This window comes from Rhipicephalus microplus, chromosome 4 (assembly GCF_043290135.1).
Source record: "Rhipicephalus microplus isolate Deutch F79 chromosome 4, USDA_Rmic, whole genome shotgun sequence".
NCBI classification, from domain to species: Eukaryota; Metazoa; Arthropoda; class Arachnida; order Ixodida; family Ixodidae; genus Rhipicephalus; species Rhipicephalus microplus.
In genome coordinates this window covers 93989139-94009641 of record NC_134703.1, presented here as the reverse complement: position 1 = coordinate 94009641, position 20503 = coordinate 93989139, and the positions used below count along the sequence as shown (strand labels likewise).

At 41.7% G+C, this 20503-nt stretch overlaps 1 protein-coding gene across 1 annotated transcript; it reads right to left on the bottom strand.

Annotated features, from left to right (window-relative positions):
* Positions 1-6673: 6673 nt before the first annotated feature.
* On the bottom strand, positions 6674-11444 carry LOC142814505 (uncharacterized). The gene has a single exon (XM_075893317.1). It carries the CDS (start codon positions 10887-10889, stop codon positions 9939-9941), a length of 951 nt encoding a protein of 316 aa, XP_075749432.1. The 5' UTR covers positions 10890-11444; the 3' UTR covers positions 6674-9938.
* Between the last annotated feature and the right edge of the window lie 9059 nt (positions 11445-20503).

Sequence of the window (20503 nt, the reverse complement as noted above, 5' to 3'; positions counted from 1 at the left end):
TTGCACTGCGTGGCGGTTCTGCCAAAACCGTTTGTGAGTAGGCCCGGCGAATGATTACATTCAAAACAGACAACCTGTAAGGCTCATGCTCTAGCGATGGTTTATCCTACATGCCACAATACATTTTTGACTGCCTTTAATTGCAACATGGGTGCCTATTCCCCGCTTTTCCAACAGCAGATGACAGCCATGAAATGACAGCACTGTAATCTACAAGGCTTGCACCCCATCAAACTACAATAGCTAGCAGTGTCCCTGACAAAGAGTTATTGAACTTGACAGCTAAGCCCTAGTCTGCCGTATGGCACCCTACTATGATACGCACGTTCCTTTATTTTTCTTTATCGCAGTGTACCTTTCCTTGTTGCTTGTTTTGCCGCACTTGTTTCGAGCACCATTGTTTTCGCTCAGTTAAGTCCGGATATGATGGCTTTCCGGGAGCAGCACAGCCACCTGTATTCTCAAGCAGACCGGGAAACCATCTTTCGTCCTCGTTATTAGCTTGTTGGCTCTGACACAACGTGAAATGAATTCTGTAGCTGATGAAAATTATTATACTGCTGAAAGCTTTCACGCAGAGTGAATATAGCAGCATAACTTGTTGATATCAGATGAGTCACTAATTAAACAGTACGGAAAGGGCCCACGAAGTTTTATTTGTATGTTTTGTCATTACTTCGTAATAGTAATTACGTTTGGGATTGTTTTTCATGTCACTACACTACTTTTTTGTCCTTATTCTTTCTATGTCATGGATTTGCTCTCTTTTAGCTAAACAGTCCCCGTAGCAGTTGTGGAGCTTGTTCTCTCGTGCTTTCCTAGTTCTGGATGTGTCAATTATACATTGAGCTATAAATCAAGCATCGGTTGCTGTTTACTACTACTACTATTACTACTACTACTATCACTACATTATAATACCATTACGATTCTATATTATTATAAGTAATAGAATGATTTATTACTATAGTAGTAAGAGAGATATACATCACAACTCTGTTCATATCATTACAATTCTATGGTATAACATTCGCACAAATTTTTGTTTAGTTGATTTGCCACACTTTCAATGATCAGCAGATAATACAACTTGTTCTCAAGTTTCTTTCTCTGTGCCCTGATAAAAGCATTGCACATTATTCACTGCATTCTGGTGCGTAGGTACGTTCAACATTTGTACTACAATAAACAATACATAACAAGCATCTATTTTTGAAGCACTTACCCAATAACAAGAACGAGGAGGAAAAATAGAGTGAATGAGAAAGAGTGCCAGTTTAGGAGAGACGGCTTGAAGTGAAGTGTGCGCCGCTGTCTGTGTGAGCGGGCCCCATTTCGCCTGGAAAACCACAGTTATTGATGTAGCTGGAGCAGCTGCCAGGCCCTGACCGAGAACTGTAAGCTCTCAAAATGCGGAAGTATCAATCCAGACATCGTGTTCTAGGGAGTCGACGTGACTCCTGTAATGAGTTTTGCTCAGGTCGGGGGGAGAGACCCCAGTAAGCCATGACACATAAACCGTGCTCTGCAATTGGCATCCGCCGATGTTCCAGTGTATATTGTTCCTAATGTCATGACAAATAGGCTCAGTCAGCGGCCTACCGTGCTCCCTTCTCATTATATTTTATGACTGCTCCTTTACTAGCCGCTATGTAGAGTGTCTCTGAGCATTTCTCTATTACCTGATTGATAGTATGAATGTGGTCAATTGTTGAGTAGCCTGTTCGAAATCCTGCTTGTTACTTTGGTTGATTGAATTCTAATGTTTTCTTTACTCTGTTAGCAATTACCTTTGTAAATGCCTTGTACACTACAGAGAGCAAGCTGATCGGCCTGTAATTCTTCAAGTCCTTGTCATCTCCTTTCTTATGTATTAAGATGATGTTAGCGTTCTTCCAAGACTCTGGTACTCTTCCCGTCAGGAGACACCTCGTAAACAGGGTGGCTAGTTTTCTAACACAATCTGTCCTTCATCTTTCAGCAGATCTGATGTTACCTGATCTTCACCAGCAGCTTTGCCCCTTTGCATGCTCTCCAAAGCTTTTCTGACTTCTTCTATCATTACTGGTGGGGTGTAATCCGGGTTACTGCTTGTTCTTATAGTATTAAGGTCGTGGTTGTCTCGGCTACTGTACAGATCTCTGTAAAACTCCTCCGCTATTTTAACTATCCTATCCATATAGGTAGTTATTTTGCCTTCTTTGTCCCTTAGTGCATACATCCGACTTTTGCCTATCCCAAGTTTCCTCTTCAATGCTTTGACACTTCCTCCGTTTTTCAGAGCGTGTTCAATTCTCTCCATGTTATACCTTCTTACATCGCATACCTTACGTCTATTAATCAACTTCGAAAGCTCTGCCAGTTCTATTTTGTCTGTTGTACTTGACACTTTCATAATTTGACGCTTCTTAATTAGGTTCTTCGTTTCCTGGGAAAGCTTGCCAGTGTCCTGTCTAACTACCCTGCCTCCAACGTCCACTGCACACTCCGTAATGACACTCGTCAGATTATCATTCATTGTATCTACGCTAAGGTTGGTTTCCTCACTAAGAGCCGAGTACCTGTTCTGCAGCGACACTCTGAATTCCTGTACTTTCCCTCTCAGTGCTAGCTGATTGATTGGCTTCTTGCGTATCAGTTTCTGTCGTTCCTTCTTCAAGTCTAGGCAAATTCGATACCGTACCATTCTATGGTCACTGCATCGTACCTTGCCAATCACTTCCACCTCCTGCACGATTCCAGGGTGTGCACTCATTATAAAGTCTATTGCGTTCTTATTTTCGCCGTTAGGGCTCCTCCATGTCCACTTGCGGTTTCCTCGTTTTCGGTAGAAGGTACTCAAAATCCGTAAATTATTGCGTTCTGCGAATTCTACTTGTAGCTCTCCTCTGGCGTTTCTAGTACCGATGCCATAATCTCCTACTGCCTGGTCTCAAGCCTGCTTCTTCCCTACCTTTGCATTAAAGTCGCCCATAACTATTGTATACTGTGTTTTTACCTTACTCATTGCCGATTCCACGTCTTCATAGAAGCTTTCAACTGAAGCGTCATGATGGCTGGATGTAGGCGCGTAAGCCTGTACTACCTTCATCTTGTATCTTTTATTCAGTTTAATTACGATACCTACCACCCTTTCATTAATGCTGTAGTATTCCTCTATGTTGCCAGCTATGTTTCTGTGAATTAGTATAACCAACCACTATACATAGCCTTCATAGATTACGAGAAGGCGTTTGATTCAATAGAAATATCAGCCGTCATGCAAACACTGCGGAATCAGGGCGTTGATCAAGTATATATAAACATTCTGGAAGACATCTACAGGGGATCAACTGCTACCATAGTGCTTCACGAAGAAAGCAACAGAATACCAATCAAGAAGGGTGTAAGGCAGGGGGACACAATTTCCCCAATGCTATTTACCGCGTGCTTACAGGACGTTTTCAGAAGCCTAGAATGGGAACAGTTAGGGATAAGAATCAATAGAGAATACCTTAGCAACCTGCGCTTCGCCGATGACATTGCATTGCTGAGTAACTCGGGGGACGAATTGCAACTCATGATTACGGAGTTAGACAAGGAGAGCAGAAAGGTGGGTCTTAAAATTAATCTGCAGAAAACGAAAGTAATGTACAACAACCTCGGCAAGGAGCACCGCTTCGAGATAGGTAATAGTGCACTTGAAGTTGTAAAAGACTACGTCTACTTAGGGCAGGTAATAACCGAAGAGCCGAACCACGAGATGGAAGTAACTAGAAGAATGAGAATGGGGTGGAGCACATTCGGCAAGCACTCTCAAATTATGACAGGTAGATTGCCACTATCCCTCAAGAGGAAGGTATATAACAGCTGTATCTTGCCGGTACTTAGCTACGGAGCAGAAACCTGGAGACTTACAAATAGGGTTCAGCTTAAATTGAGGACGACGCAGCGAGCAATGGAAAGAAAAATGGTAGGTGTAACCTTAAGAGACAAGAAGAGAGCAGAGTGGATTAGGGAACAAACGGTGGTTAAGGATATCATAGCTGAAATCAAGAAGAAGAAATGGACATGGGCAGGGCATGTAGCGCGAAGACAGGATAATTGCTGGTCATTAAGGGTAACTGACTGGATTCCCAGAGAAGGGAAGCGGGTTAGGGGGAGACAGAAGGTTAGGTGGGCAGATGAGATTAAGAAGTTTGCGGGTGTAAATTGGCAGCAGCAAGCACAGGACCGGGTTAACTGGCGGAACATGGGAGAGGCCTTTGTCCTGCAGTGGACGTAGTCAGGCTGATGATGATGATGATGATGATGATGATGTAGAATGTCTACAAACATTCACTCAGCAGGTATATCTTAAGCCAGACAGAAAGAAACAAAAGAGAACACATGGTTGATCGCTCCGTCATATGAAGTGGTATAACGCAAAAATAGAACGTGCTCAAGTAGTTTAATGTTTACTGTACACTGATAGAAGAGCTTCCACAATTCTTGCTTGTGTTTGACAACTATACAGCACCGGATGAATCCACGTTAGCGCTTAATAATACAGCTCCACCCGACGACTAACGTCCATTATGAATGCATAAACAGATCATTGTGGTCACAGATACTTGTGGTGAGCTCAGTAGTTAGTGGTGAGAGCAGAACAAGATAAACCGATGCGACAGGCAGAAGACCGGGACTGGATAAACGCCAAGCTTGGGCTAAATTTGTCTACTCGTGGCATGTTTACTCGCGGCATGGAGTTATTTAACGCAACTTAGGAGTTTTCGACCACCACAGCTACCATAAGCATCTATGGCCACAATGGTTTATTTATCCATAAATGATGGACGCTATGTCATCTTTGACTGGGCATATAGAGTGCTTTAGAGCGCTCTCCTCAGAGAGAAAGAGAGATTGTGTCTCTTCCTTACTTCAACCTCTCTCTCTCTGGAGAGCGCTCTAGAGCCCTCCGAAACGACCAGTTAAAAATAGCATTAGTCGTGGAGAAGGATGTGTAACACCACTGCCCGACCAGAGCAAAACTCCGCGCGCATCGTGAACTTCCTGTTCACAGGCTGCGAATTCTCGTAGGGTGAGCGTAGGGTGGTCTAGGCGAAGCCGGTGGGCTTCGCACAGAAACATGAAAAAGAAGCCGTTCTAGGGTGTCGTTAAGTTTACAAAAGGCTTTTAAATGAAGTAACACGAAAATAACGTGCTATTCTCCCACTTGTTCGACCATGCCATAATTTCCTAATGACAGCTATCCTTATGACAGCTACAGGCTCTTAGCCGACCAACGAGCTGCCATCCACGCGCAGGTCTGGTTCAATAAAAAGCTTAAAAAAGCGGGCATGGCTGACTGAACTTCTGTCATTCAGCTCTGTGGTGTCCTATAGTGAAATCTGGTTTTGACAGCCGCTTCGCTCATATGCAGAACGCGGCTTCTAAAGCTACCACTCGAGGCACAAATTTAATTTCGGCAGTGACTTTCAGAGTGCGCAAACATGAACTTAGCACGCACATATGAGTGTTCCGCCTATTTATCTGTACTGGTTTCCACATCACAGAGAGTGGTGTGGGCATCTACTACATGACACTTTATTCAGAAACGACCCACTATTTGTTTAGTGGGGGTGACCGTTAACTCCTTTTGGTTCGATTTATTTACTGTTTTATAGAAAATAAGGGAACTGCCCGGTTTGGGATATTCTTTTAATAGAATGCATATACATATATAAAATGTTGAAGGCTGCTCCCCCTCGTGAAACATTCATAAAGCTACAGTTTCGGAGTTCTGTATTGTGCCTGGTATCATATTACGAGCAAGGCAACAACACCACCATTTCCGCAATGTGAGCTCTCCTGGCAATATTATGGTTTTTGAAGAAAGGACAAAGGTGTCAACATCGCCCGGCTTGTTTGATAGTTACGAAATATACAACCTATGCCATTTGTTTAAAATTGAGTGAAATTCACTAGAGCTTTCAAAGTATACACAATTACCACGTGCTGCCATCAAACGTCGATAAGAATACAAGTTTCCCCGTCGGGAAACCAGAACAGAACGACAGCGGTGGATTTGGATGGTGAGTGCACTGTGTACGTGTATTGCCTCTTTGTATTAGATCCGTGACGTTAGTGTGGTTCTGTGACGCTTTGTCACGTTAGTGACGTTAGTAGGGAGGTTTTAAATTGCGTTTGAAGGCGCTGCGGTCGTTGCGGCCATAGCGGGCATCATAGGAGTTTTAGAATAACGTTGCCCCTCCTAGAGAATATTCTAGAGACTTTAGCTGCCCCGCGAACAAAAATTTACGGAAACTACACATAACCTCGACACCAGCATTCGTGGGCCGCATGCGGGCGACACACGCCGCCCACTATTTCGGATTTTCTGCGGGCGCGTGACGAACGCGAACGGTAGCTCGCGTTACGACGCATGCGCAGTGGCAGCGACCACTCCACCAGGGCTTGCGGTGCGCCATTCTAAAACGCCCTAGTATTATCCCAGCGTCGTAAGTGGCGTAAAGCATTGGCAATGTGGATCCTTTAAGTGAAGCATTAGCTGACGCAGAAGCCTAACAATGAAAAACAAAATTGCGAAAATTATAGCAAGTAGGAATAGAAAGTCGTGGCGCTATGAATTGGAATAGCTTTTTTTTTTTTTTTTTTGAATTGAATTTGAATTTATTTCAGACAACCCGTATACACAGTTTGCCTAGGGGATCGGCGTAAAGGCAAAGAAAGCCTGACAAAGCGCCAACCCCCTATGTACACACATACATAAACAGGTTATATATAGCAGTACAAAAATTGAAATTGAGATACATACAATATCAAAAAACATTTACAATTTTTTTTTTTTTTTTTTTTTTTACATCAAGCCAGTATTGACAAAGAAATGAACAGCAATTATGAATTAGCACATAAAGAAATAATAAGAGACTATTTACGCACAAACAAACAGGCAGACAAAAGCAAAAAAAATTCATAAAGTCACAGCAGCACATAAAAGTTACATAAAATAAAATGAATCGAAAGAGGTATGAGAATCTGTTTGAGTTTTTAGAAGGAATGTGTGTATCTTCTTTTTGAAAACATAAATGGAGGAACTTTGTTCAATTAATGCCATCACAGTGGGGTGTTCATTAAGAAAGTGGGGAATTTGGTAAGTTAGTTTTTGTGTACCGTAATTTGTACGAAGCGTGTCTTTCTTAAAACTAATGTGTCGTAAATTATGACTGTGGTCACGCTCGTGATACTTTCTGAAAAATTCAATTCGATTAGATTTAACTTCACGATATATAATCATTGCTAATTTTTTATGTCGGATATTATTAATGACTAGCAGTCTATGTTTTTCGAAAAAAGGGGCTGTGTGCGAACGAAAAGGTAGAAGTTCAATTAATCGCACAGCTCGTTTTTGTAATAGATATAAATTATTGAGGTTAGTTTTTGTCGTCGTTCCCCAAATCAGAAGACAATAGTGAAGGTGCGAATGTATGGTTGCGTAATAAATCTGTCTTTTTAACCATACTGGTAATAGGCTGCGCAACGTGCATAGTATGCCAACTGCTCGAGAGATGTTTTTTCGTAAGTAATTTATATGCACAGACCAATCTAAATATTCGTGAAAAAAGACACCGAGAAATTTAAGAGACGCAACGCGTTCAATAGGCTGTCCCTGAAAGCTAATAATATTCTTACTAGTGTATGTTTTGTTACGAGGTCTAAAAACAACAAATTTTGTTTTTTTAGCATTTAAATTTAACCTGTTGGCCCTAAGCCATGTAGATAAGTTTTGTAGCCAAATATTCGCTTTCAACATAAGGTCGTCAATATCTGGCCCAGAGAAGAATACATTCGTGTCATCGGCGTACAAAATAATGTCAGGTGTAAGAGGTATGTTAACTATATCATTTATGTACATAATAAACGAGAGTGGGCCAAGGATTGACCCTTGTGGCACGCCGCATGTAATTTTACCGAATTCAGATTTCGCATTACCAATGTTGGTGTATTGCACACGGTTTTCTAGGTAACTTTTTACAATGTCTAGAGCTATACCTCTGACACCGTATCTGGATAGTTTGAGCAGTAAAACATCATGCTTAACGGAATCAAATGCTTTTTTAAAGTCAAGGAAAAGCCCTACCGTGAATAGTTTTTTTTCTATGTTGTCAACTATTTTATCTTTAATATCGAGTAATGCCATTTCTGTGGATTTTTTCTTTTGGAAACCATATTGATTTTTTACGATAATGTTTTTTTGCTGAAAAAAATTAGTAAGCCTGAAGTTTATAGCTTCTTCAATAACCTTGGAAAAAATAGGTAAAACAGAGATTGGCCTATAGTTACCGAGATCGTTTTTATCTCCTCCTTTAAAAATAACTGATACCCTTGCAATCTTCAGTTCGTTGGGAAACGTTCCAGAGCTTAGAATAAGATTGCATATGTGCGATAGAGGTAAACAGATAGCATGAGCGACTACTTTAAGAGGAACTGCCTTCAATTCATCTACACCACAGGCACTGTTGTTTTTTAACTTTTTTAACAAGCCGCATATTTCTTCCGGTGTAGTAGGATATATATAAATTGTTGAGTCTGAGCTGTTCATGTAAGAAGTGCAGCTGATATCATTTGTCGGTGAAGACGTGCAAACACCTGCCTTTAAAAAATGCTCATTAAACTTGTTTGCCAGCGAACTACCCGTATATGATACGCCCTCAATCAATATTTCCGATATTACGTCTCTTTCGTTTTTATTTCGTAGTTCATTAACGCAATTCCACACTTTCCTGGAATCGTTAGCAATGCTAGTAAACTTAGCCTCGTAATACAAGTTACGTGCTTGTTTAATATCAGCTGCTAATTTATTTCTCATTTTTTTGTATTCAGCTAACCGATCAAGGTTCTTTGTTTTTATAAACAATGCAAATAGTTTATCACGGGTCTTTATTCTCTTCAGTAAAGAGGCATCAATCCATGGTTTTCTCGATTTTTTATGTTTTTTAAGCTGTTCTAAGGGAAATACAGTGTAATAGAGTTCTTTTAATGTTCTAATAAATAAGTCATAGGAGACGGTAGGATCAGTTATCTGCAAGACAGGCTCCCAGCTAGTTCCTTCAACCAAATGTTTGAAATAATTAACCCTTTCTGCAGATATTTTTCTTAAAAGAATAGGTGGCTGTTTGCGTTGGTTGTGTTGAGCCATGTGAGGCGTAAAAAAAATGAAGAAGGGCAAATTATCACTTATGTCTGATATTAACACTCCGGCATCAGATTGACCAATTTCATAATTTGTAAAACAAACGTCTAGCAAAGTTTCAGATTTGCTCGCTATTCTTGTAGGTACATCAATGACATTTTGACAGCCAAAACAAAGAAAAACATCAAGCAGCATCTGTGCAGGTGACTCCACAGAGAGAAAGTTTATATTCAGGTCTCCACTAATTATTATAGGTAGACCAACGTATGAACAGTGCTCTAAAACACGCTCTAGAAATTCAATAAATTTTGTTACAGAACCGTTTGGAGGCCTATATAAAACGGCTAGCATTGTGTTAAAGCACTTCACAAGCAAACATTCATAGTGAACATCAATGATTGAGTATTCTGGAATAACTTCATAATTAAAGTGGTTTTTGATGTACACAGCAACGCCTCCTCCTCTTTTTTTAGGTCGTGATACTGATATGCAGTTGTATCCCGAAAAGTTTACAGCGGGGCAGTCATTGGAAAACCAAGTTTCGGTGAATGCCAATACGTCAAACTCATGATCTAAGTTGTCTAAAAAAAGGTTAACAGAATCATGATTATTTTTTAAACTTCGTGTGTTAAGGTGAAGCAAAGAGAATCGCTTGGCGCCACGTAAGGCCTTGAGACGCCTAAATGAATCAGCATCATGGTATTTTGTGTTGTCGTGAGCAGCCATATGCTTATATGGCGCAAAAAAAAAAGTGTCACTTTTAGAGTTATCTTATAAGGTCGAGGTCACTGGCTGTCTTAATCCGTATTACTCTGTCCCGTTCACTGCGCCGAACGAAGAATTTTCCGTCCTTGACCCAGGCGAATTGATATTTCATTTCTCTTGCCTTTGTTTTCATTTGCCAGAACAACCGCTTATTCTGTGCAGTCAAGTTTTCATTGATGAAAACCTTTGAATTCTTTTTTCGTAGCTCGCCTCTTTTTGCAAGCCAAGCGTCACGAGTACACCGGGCAGAAAAACGCACGATAATAGGCGATGGCTTATCACCCCCGTCTGTGCCTGCTCTAGTGCGCAGTCGGTGGGCGGCTTCAATATCCTTTCCAGATAATTTTGGAAGCTCCAGTTCATCAGCTAAAAGATTAAGTTTTTCTATTACTTTTTCATTAGTTTGTTCGCCTAGTCCATGGATTTCCAGGTTAAGGCGTCTGCTATATTGATCAAGGTTATTAACTTCTTGCTTAAGCATTTCTACTTCACTATTGTTAGTCTGCGTTTCAAGTTTTTCCACTCGCTTTCTTAAATTGCTCATATCAGTACTCTGTCGCTTCATTTCGACAAGCCCGTCATCATACTTGCTTGACATTTCCTGTAGTGACCTTTCAATACCACATACAGTGTCAGCAACACCTGCCAGAGCATCGACTTGCGATTTCATTGAAAGAAGTAGTGATAATTTCTTCTGAATTTCGCCTATTTCTTTTGCGAGGTTCATTTCCTGCTCCACATTTTCTAGTTCAGCACACTTGCTGCTTCGAGCTTTCGACGTTTTGCAAGTTGCACAGCTCCACGAGTTCTTCGCCGCTGCATATTTCTTTTTATATGCCGATTCTGTTACTCCTGAACATGCACCTAAATGATACGTATATTTACACTGTAAACATGACAGGTATGGTGCGTCCCGCAAAACTTCATGACAAGAAATGCAGGTGTCGGTCATGTTAGTTACTCAGCAGCAGTGGCAACCGCGTACTCAACCAGGATATGTCAAATTTTACATACAGATGAGCACCAACCTGGGAAAAGGAAGACGATTTGCTTTAGTAGCCAGTCGACGAGCCTCACGGTGCCACCACTGCTGAATGTGTGTGACAGGACACACGATGTCTTCTTCTTTTTATACGTTCTCGGTGATGACGTCAGGCTTGTTATCCAACGTTTGTGCCACTGGTCGTCGCACCGATGGATGGTAGCACCGATGTTTCTTGATAGACGTCGATTCCTGGGAAAAGGAAGACGATTTGCTTTAGTAGCCAGTCGACGAGCCTCACGGTGCCACCACTGCTGAATGTGTGTGACAGGACACACGATGTCTTCTTCTTTTTATACGTTCTCGGTGATGACGTCAGGCTTGTTATCCAACGTTTGTGCCACTGGTCGTCGCACCGATGGATGGTAGCACCGATGTTTCTTGATAGACGTCGATTCCTGGGAAAAGGAAGACGATTTGCTTTAGTAGCCAGTCGACGAGCCTCACGGTGCCACCACTGCTGAATGTGTGTGAAGGAGCTAGGGGTTTGGCCACAGTGCTATACCGTGCTTCTTCCGGTCTTGTTTAAATAATGGGACAGCAGTCAAGCACCGATTTTGAGGCTCCAAAAAGCGCATTCAAGGTTACGTCAAATGACCTTCAAAAGTATTGGCTTTTTGAGTGTAGCTTCTGCGCCGCGTTGCGTTTACTGAGACCTTCATCTTCCTAAAAGTTCTCGCATTTTCACCATTTTTTGTTAATCCATATGTTTGGTGGCACCAATTTCTCACCAAAATACTGCACTCATCTATTCTATATTTGTGCATCGCGAGACACAGCCGCACTGTTTCCATTGCAAGCTGTGGTCTATAGTTCAACAGAGCAAAACCATTGCGGAGGGGAAAGGCATCTTGTAACAGAAGTGCACGCAAATTTGGTTGCTGGTTTATGCTCAGGAGTGTGGCAATTTTGCTGCTCTTTCTACGATAACAGTGTGTGTAATCAATGCTAAGAGTCACAAGAAAAGACTGACTGGTGCGTGTCATTCCTGCGGGAGCATGAAGATTACTGCTGAATAAGTAATAAATGCAGTAGCACAACGTGGTATAACATGCTGTTCTGAACGTTAACGAGGTTGGTAAATACTACTTAACGTCACTGTTCACATTCTAAGCGCGTGAGCTGGTGCATCTAATAGCCTGAAGGCGACGAGAAATAGCGAGGCTAATCCACGACCACTTTTTTATGATTCGTGTCTTCCCAACGCTCTAACGAAATCTCCGCATAATAGTGATCACGACCGGAGGCTATTTAACGATCTAGTAAAATAAATTCTTTACCGTTTCAGTATCATAAAGTTCATTCATAGATATACAGCGATGTAAAAAAAGAAGCAACGTTACTGCTGCATGCAAAACCACTTACATCTACACGTGTATTGGCCGTGCGAGGCGATTCCCACGCAGGAAACATACCTATTCGGTGACGCGTCACCCAGTGTCTTAGTTACCTTCTAAAAGTACGTATTGATGACTAAGATTTATGTGCAGCTGTAACCGTTCTTGAACGCTTGCTACTGCCAACAAAATTTTTAGGGGTGAAGCTCCTTAAGTAGGTCTGTCCAAACCTTGTATGTATGTAGTAGTACGTAACCACCGGTGGCACATACCCGCTCTAGAGCGGGTATGTGCCACAATGGATGCGAGATGGGAGATGGCGGTACTTGGACTGTTCACTAGATGGACGCATGGACGGACAGACAGAGAGACTAGCGGACGGACGGACATACGAATAAACACGTGGATTTAGGACGGACGGACGCAAGAACGTACAGACAGACAGATAGATGAACGGACTCGCGGACAGATGCATGGACAGACGTACGCACGCATAGATGGACGCACAGATGGTCACGCGTATGGATGGAAGCAAAAACGAACAGACGGACGGAAGCACGGATAGACTGATGGACGCTATGCCCCACTCATCATCATTCGCTCCGTAGATATGCGGTGATTATTTTTCAAGTGATATACCTTCCTTCTTTTATTTCTTTTTGAAATGGATGTGTACACATAACAATATACCCAGACTTCATTTTCTCTCTTCTACAAGTTTTACTAATGCTACCTTTTTTTCTTTATTTAACAGTGCTCATACATGAAGGGAACTCAACAAGGACAGGCATTCGTGCGCAACGGCAGTCATGTGCAGTGGGCGTGAAGCCCGGTGGTACGGGCGCTTCCGAGGAATCATTCAGGCAGCGCCTGAGCAGAACGCGTGCTGCGCTGCCTGACAAACCAGGCGAGGATCGGGAAGTGTGATCTTTTTACAACGACAACGCAGTAACATCAGCCATTGCAACGGACGTTGGCATGCTGCTTACTTTATAGAGCGTCCCTTCCGACATTTCCCGTTTCTTTCTCAATACCACCAGTGTGCTGCAGCCTGTAATAACGCACCTAGTCACGCGTGAACCGCCTAGCTTAACGCACGTAGAACGGGAGATGCACGCAGGGCGATTTTCCCGAGTGTGTCCATCAATCGAGCGTCTGCTCTCTCAGCCCCCTTAGCACTTACTGCTCTCTGCACTGCTCATGTCTTTAGCTTCACATTCCTAGAGGTCTCTCTACTCTATACTGTCTCTGCGAGCGCCTTGCCTACAGGGCCGTAAGTCCGGCAGAGCTCAGTCTTAATGGCTTTCGCAACGAGCAAGGCCACGTTGATGGGTTTATGTGTTGGGTCGTTTTGTCATTGGACACCGTAACATATCTCTTGTTTCTCTCGTTGGTAACATCTGTGCCCTGCTTTGTTTAGTGGCTTGGTGGCGCAGGAGAAATCTATTTATAGCCGTTGAGGCTTAGGTGTCGTAAGGTGCAGCAGAGGTACGCGTCATACAGTATTAGGCATAAAATATATTCGTGTAATTTTCTTCCATTTTTTGTAATTTTTCGTCAAGTGACACCCCGGCACTGGTCAGCAACAAAGAAGACACATGAGCTATGCAAGTCTAATAAATTACTTTTTCGTTTTCATCATGTTCTGGTGTCAACAGAAATGTGTTATAGTAATCGTGTATATACTACCGCGAAGCTGTGTATTGCGTATTTTTCTTGTAGCTCAGTATAAAGCGAGCTCCTCAAAAACTGAAAAAGAAAGCTTTATCACTGATCAGGTGTCAATCATATTGAAGGAGGCGACATACGGTCGAATAACACAAACAGCAAAATGATGCTCAAAACGCAAAGCATAGTCGACAGCCAAACAAAACAAAGCATGTTGTGAAACAAAGATTGCTGCGAAAAAACTCAATTACCCCGCTACGCTTGTGGTAAAATAAAACAAACATAACCTATATTCCAGAAGAACGTTTTTAAAAATCACTTCGAATTCAGTTGTAGGATGTGCGATTGGATTAAGTCTGAAAATTTGTCATGAGTGAGTCGTATGCTAAACCGCTTCTCTATCAACCAAGCTACACAGCGAAATAGCTGAACATTTTTGCTATTGTCGCCGCAGTTCATCTTATTTTTTATTTAAACAATGTCCGCGATGTGCTAACTGACCGATTTTAAAACAACGCTGTAAAAATCGCAACGCAAAAGCCAGACGAAGTAAACTGCATACGGACAGACGTGCGTTAGCTTGCGACTAGGCGGAGAGCCGATAGCCGTTAGATTTCACAGCGATTTTTCTACACACTGTACAATAATGACCATTCGCGCAGCATTGATGCTGTACTAAACCGCGATTTTGTCCTGCTGCTGTTCTTTTATGCGTGTAGAGGCAAAGCTGACTGGGTGGCTGACGAACAAAGCGGAGATTGAGAGCTCGTATGTTCAACTAATGACAGCATCTTGAGCATAAGCGGAAGCAGCGGGGCCTGTGCTAGGCCAAATGCATAAAATCCTCCAGGTCGTTTTCACTCTTTTTTTCAGGTGGCTGCTAGTATAGAACATATATGACGTTTCGTCTATCGACTTTATTAGTGTTTTGCCTATCGACTATTAGTGTTTCGTCTATCGACTTTATTAGTGTTTTATTAGCCCTTTTTTTGCTCCTATTTTTTCTGTGGTCATTGTTCAACAGACAATGTAATACCGAAGTACAAAAGCGGCCGTTTCGAAGCTGTCTACTTTTTGAAGATGAAGGATTTTAAAACAAGCTTAAAAATAGCCGACCCAACGAGCTCTGAAGTTCATGGGGGCGTTCTTTTCTTATTAGAACATTGTCTCGTATATCTTACCTCGATCACTACAGCTTTGGTTACCATGCTTTTAGACACAGTTCTTCAGTTTGTACTACATGGGATAACACAGGCAAAATACAGACATTCCTCTGTATCCCTTCTACACGCGAAGATACAGCGAGAAGACGCATATGCTTTTGTATTTCTAACTAAAGAGACTATGTTCGGCATCACGTGGTACATATTAACAAAGTCGCCCAATATTCAGTTCAGTGGCAAAGTGCCGCTGAATGGTCTAAATTGTTGACCACTTTTCATATTATAGTTTTGCGAGTTTGAAGGAATGCATTACCAATAGTACCCGACTCGGGTACACTGCATATTCGGCGCACGTGATTTTTAATCATGAACAAAAAGTCATGAACAGAAGCTGTGAACAGAAGGTTGGCGAAGGACTTCAACACCAACAAAATACGGGTAAACTAGCCTAAAAATTGTTGTGAACCTTTTGCTATGATGTCTGCTTCGCGTAGCTGGTGTGGTGGGATTAAAAAATAATGGATAATTATTTTAAGTAGAGTAAAATGTACACTCCTAATGGTTCGCAAGCAATATCAAAAACATAAATAAAAAGGATTTAAATAAAGGAGGTACTTCAAGTCATAGAGCTCGTGGCACCTTTTTTTCGTATATACTATAAAAATATTTCTAAAAGAAATGTCTTGTGTTTCTTATGAAAGTGCTTGCATAAGTTTGAAAGGCTGAGCCCAGACTTAAACATAAATTCTAAGGACACCATAGAGCAACAACACGGCGACATAGCACGTTTCATCGCTACAGTCCACTCTAATATAGCTTTTGGCGCTATGATACACACACACACACACAAACGCGCGCGCGCACGTGTATGGTGTGTGTGGCGTTTCTTTTCATAGTTGTTTATAACTGTGGTTATTTCAATGAACGTCTGAAAATTCAGAGGTCTTAGAACATAGTTTTAAATAAGGGAAGCTCCGTGAGCAACACACCGGCAGTACACAATGCAGAGCTTTACTTTTGCCTGTAAAGGGTGCACCGCCACATGTATACCCTTTCTGTAAGAAAGTTTAACTAACGTTAGAAGATTTTAACTGCGTAAGTACTTGTATGATGACTAAATGAGGAAACTGTCCGTCTGCCCTTCATCCCATGTGATAATTCAATATCGAAATGATAAAATAAATGTATAAAAGAAAAAATTCTTTGACCAGTTGGTGCGTGAACCTGCACCCTGAGCGCGTAGTGGGAGCGCTGCAACTGCTGGACAACAGTGTTTTCCTATTTGTGCATTGCTCATTTTTGTTCTCTTTACCCTCTCCCAGTGTAGAGTAGCGGGGTAGAGCCTGCCGTGGCTCAGACTGACCTCTCTGCCTTTCTGTAAATAAACCTGTTTTTCTCTTTTTCTCAATACAATCAACGCATGTGAATGCGTTACATGAAACTATATGGAAAGTAAAAGCACGGAATTCGCCATGAAGCAACTGCTAAAAATTTTCCTCGTGGTACAATAAAAGTATCTGTACTATAAAGTGAAAAGTCGACTTTGTGGATCGTACATACCAGGAAAGTTTTGATTTTCGAAAATGTCAAGCCAAACACCCCTTCGAATGGTGGAGATACGAGTCTTCCATTGGGCCGGTAGAGGTGCTGATGAACACGAAAAAAAAACAAATAAGTTATTCTTATATGCTCCCAAAACAATTTTAGGCCTGCACACTTTGCTTCGCTTAATTTTGATGCTTACAAATACTTTAGGAACTCAAAAAAGAATTTCTGTGTGCCTTTTTCTTGGCAATACAGTTACTGTACCGAACGAACAAGAAGGCACAAACTCTGACATCTGGAAATTCATATAATGGGTTCCATATTCCAAACAACTGAGAATGCTATATCGACCCCCCATCCCCACTGTCTACAGTATTTGTATCTCTGGTGCATACAGATTTGGAATGCATTATCAGAACACATACAGGAAACGTCCAGCCAGAACAGAACTGTACTTGCCGTATGGTTTGACTACATACGGAGTAAGTTGCTGCTTATAGTTCTTTCTGAAAGGAGAGCAAGTTGCTTTTACTAGTATACTTTTTAGCAGAAACATAAAAAATGTGGAATAAAAATTCAAAGTTCAAGTTCAAAAAATTCAAGTTCAAAGGAAACTTCACTTTGGAATTGAGTTAGTGCCCTGCGAGCATTTTCTGATGTCCGCATATTACCCTCCGTGCTGAAATTTCTTCTAGACTACTAATAAAAAACGCATTTCCAAAGGCAAGTGCCGCGCGCATTACACAAGAACGTTTCCTTAGGCGTGTGAAAAGATAGGCATCGGTAGCTTTCTTAGGCAGTACTTGGAGCCCACCTTTGGTAAGTCAGCATTGATAGCTGTATTGCATATTAGAGAAGTTCACGCATCTGAAACTTTTATTCCTGTGAAAATCTCACATGACGGAACAGCTCGACTGAATAAATTTTGTAAAACTTTGTTATAGCATTAAATATACATGACAGGCGATTTATTTGAAAAGGCGATTCACGTTTTTGAAATAAATTTTAATATGTAATACAATTTCGGCAAGGATCAAAGTGCAGACAAACCTATTTTAGGAATCTAAAGAAGAAAGCACTTGGACAAGAAATCACGCTGGAATGACAGCCGCTGAATTTTTCTGAAAGCACAAGATCTTGTGATGACACAGCACTTGATATATCATACGGACAGCGTGGTTTTCCTAGATGCGAAGGAGCTTTTGCTCGAGGCTGTGTTTGTCTTCTCATGCGTTTGCTACAACATTGCGTATCTTCCTCCATCTCTCTCTCTCTCCTCTCCTACACTCCTCTCCTCTCTCTACCGAGTTGGCGGCAAAGCCGACCAAATGCCCCCTCAGTAGTGTGGCCAACACACCCCCCACAGTGCACGTGCATGCCCCTCCTTCCCTCTTTATCCTATCCTATGCTCCTCCTCTATTTCGAGTCGGCGGCTAGGTCAATGAGACGCTTCCTCAGTAAACATGCTTACTTTGTACCTGTTGATCATCGGTCTTGCAGCGTTGAAAGCACGTCGGCTTTGGTTAGCACCGGATCACGTTCTCTGTGTATCTCTGGCTTGTGCATTGATACACCAGCTGTTTATAAATGCTGTAGTCATGGTCAACGGCAACTTTCACGGAAACAATCCCCGCCATTGAGTGATGGGCACCATCATCGTTAGTAACGTAGAGATTCCAAATGTTAGTGCACCTGCTTAAGGCAACGTAGACGAGCTTCTGTTATTGCCATTCACCATCTACACACTGATTAGCATCCACAAACGGTTGCCTTTAGCGGGAGATGTTGTGACTTTTGTACTGTATGAGTCAGTCGCATGTTTAGGGTGGTAAGTTGCTGAAGAACAACAATGTAACAAATGCGATTCCACTTAGAAGAGAGATAATTTTGATGCTTAAGTGCCGAGCCTGTGAAAGGGGCCTTCATGATAAAACATGAAAAATTGAAAGACGAAAACAAAAAGTGGGGGGGGGGTAACCAGACATCGTATGAACATTTTCAGAGCAAAGCTTATGGGCGGCAACTGCATTGAATGGATATTACCAGATGCCTCTGTGCTGCGTAACAATTCTGTATACTCTCGCTTATTGCTCGTTATATTGTTTATTTACATAAATTATATTGTAACATATATATATATATATATATATATATATATATATATATATATATAGCACATTACATATGTTATATTGTTTATTTACATAAATTACTGATTGTCAGTAACTACAACACTGTCTCTTGTCACGACCAAATGAATCTATGCAGCATTTGAGCTTTGCGTTACTCATGGGCTTTTAGGCTGCTTTACTGACGTGTTCTCCACAGCGCGATCTTAGCCAGTTCTTTACACAACCAAGTAGCACCGGCTTAGAAACACTAAAATATGTCGCTCAAACATGAATCATAATTGAGGTTATAAAGGTTTTCTTCTAGTAAGGTCTCTGTCACTCTTGTGCTTTACAATTAGCACCTCGTTGCGCGGAGTATACTCTAAAAGAGAGGGTATACCAGACTCTTTTCCAATAGTTCTGACTTGCCACGTAAACGACTTTCTTTAGAGAGACAGTGTGACTCTCTTGGTGGGTCAGACTCAGTGAATTCTAGAAGTGTGCCCTCACTCTTTTAGGAAGAGTGACAGCACTCTATAGCAAAAGATCACACGATCACTTCTTAGAAAGCCAGGCGACTCTAGATGGTGACACTGCTACGTGAGTTAAGCGACCCATTCGGCTATTTTAAGCTAATCAACTGACACATGCTCTACTTCTCGCGAATACTGCTGAAAATAGTGAAGTGTTCTTTTGAACAACTACTGAACAAGGTGGGCGTCGGTTTGATGTACCTGCACAGCACTTCTATACCTTTTTTCTCATTGCCAACAGCGTATCATTCGGTCTCCCATATTCAATCGCGCTGATAAAAAAATACCAATGCTGATGACAGACTTTATACACAAATTTTAAATATTTATACATTGTTGACGTGCATTTGATTACGCAACGGTGTGTATGAGCTATACGGTTACGTGCTCGTATAGCATACTTATTTTGGTATTTCTAGTTAAGTGCAGAAAAGACGACGGGAAGGATTGATAGATAACAATGAAATATTTAAACATCTCTGCCGTTTATGCTAAAACAATGAGAAGTTCATTAGCCTGCTGAAGAGAAAAAACACCAAAAACAATTCCCCTGATCCCACGTAACTTGGGAATTATTGTTATGCGAGGCATGCGGATGAAAGGTGACTGCGTTGTAATTTTTCTATTGAGCGAAACGTTGAGATATCGCTCTAAATATATGTAGAAATTCTCTACACACAGACATATCTGGCACAGTAGCCAGTTTACTGCTGCGTAACAATGCCAACTGCAGCATGGGTATTAGCAACACCAGAAGAAGCGCTTGTACAAGAGAGGATGATGGCCCTGGACACTGCTACACAAATGAGCTTCATTGATTGGTACTTCACTACAATTGTGTTTAACCCAACGTAACGGCTGTATTGTAGGATTACGCATGTACTGTTTATAAGAGTGAATAGCCGGCACAGCAACCGCAATTATTTTTCGCGAACGTTATGGTCTACTATAAAAATTGTTCCGAGACCTGGCTCAGCGCTTTGGTAGTATACTTGACTGTCACGCAGAATTGTTAGGCTCGACTCCAGCTTTGACCATGACATTTACTCTGTGCGTTCGTTAGTTCAACTCTGTCGAAGCCAGCATTTAGGGGTGAAATGTCTTAGGGCCCACCTAGCTCGCGACCATCACGCCCCACTAAGCTGAAATTGAAACTGAAAACCTGTA

Bases quoted from the DNA above. Each gene is read 5' to 3' on its own strand.
- LOC142814505 (XM_075893317.1), bottom strand. From the start codon at position 10,889: ATGACCGACACCTGCATTTCTTGTCATGAAGTTTTGCGGGACGCACCA.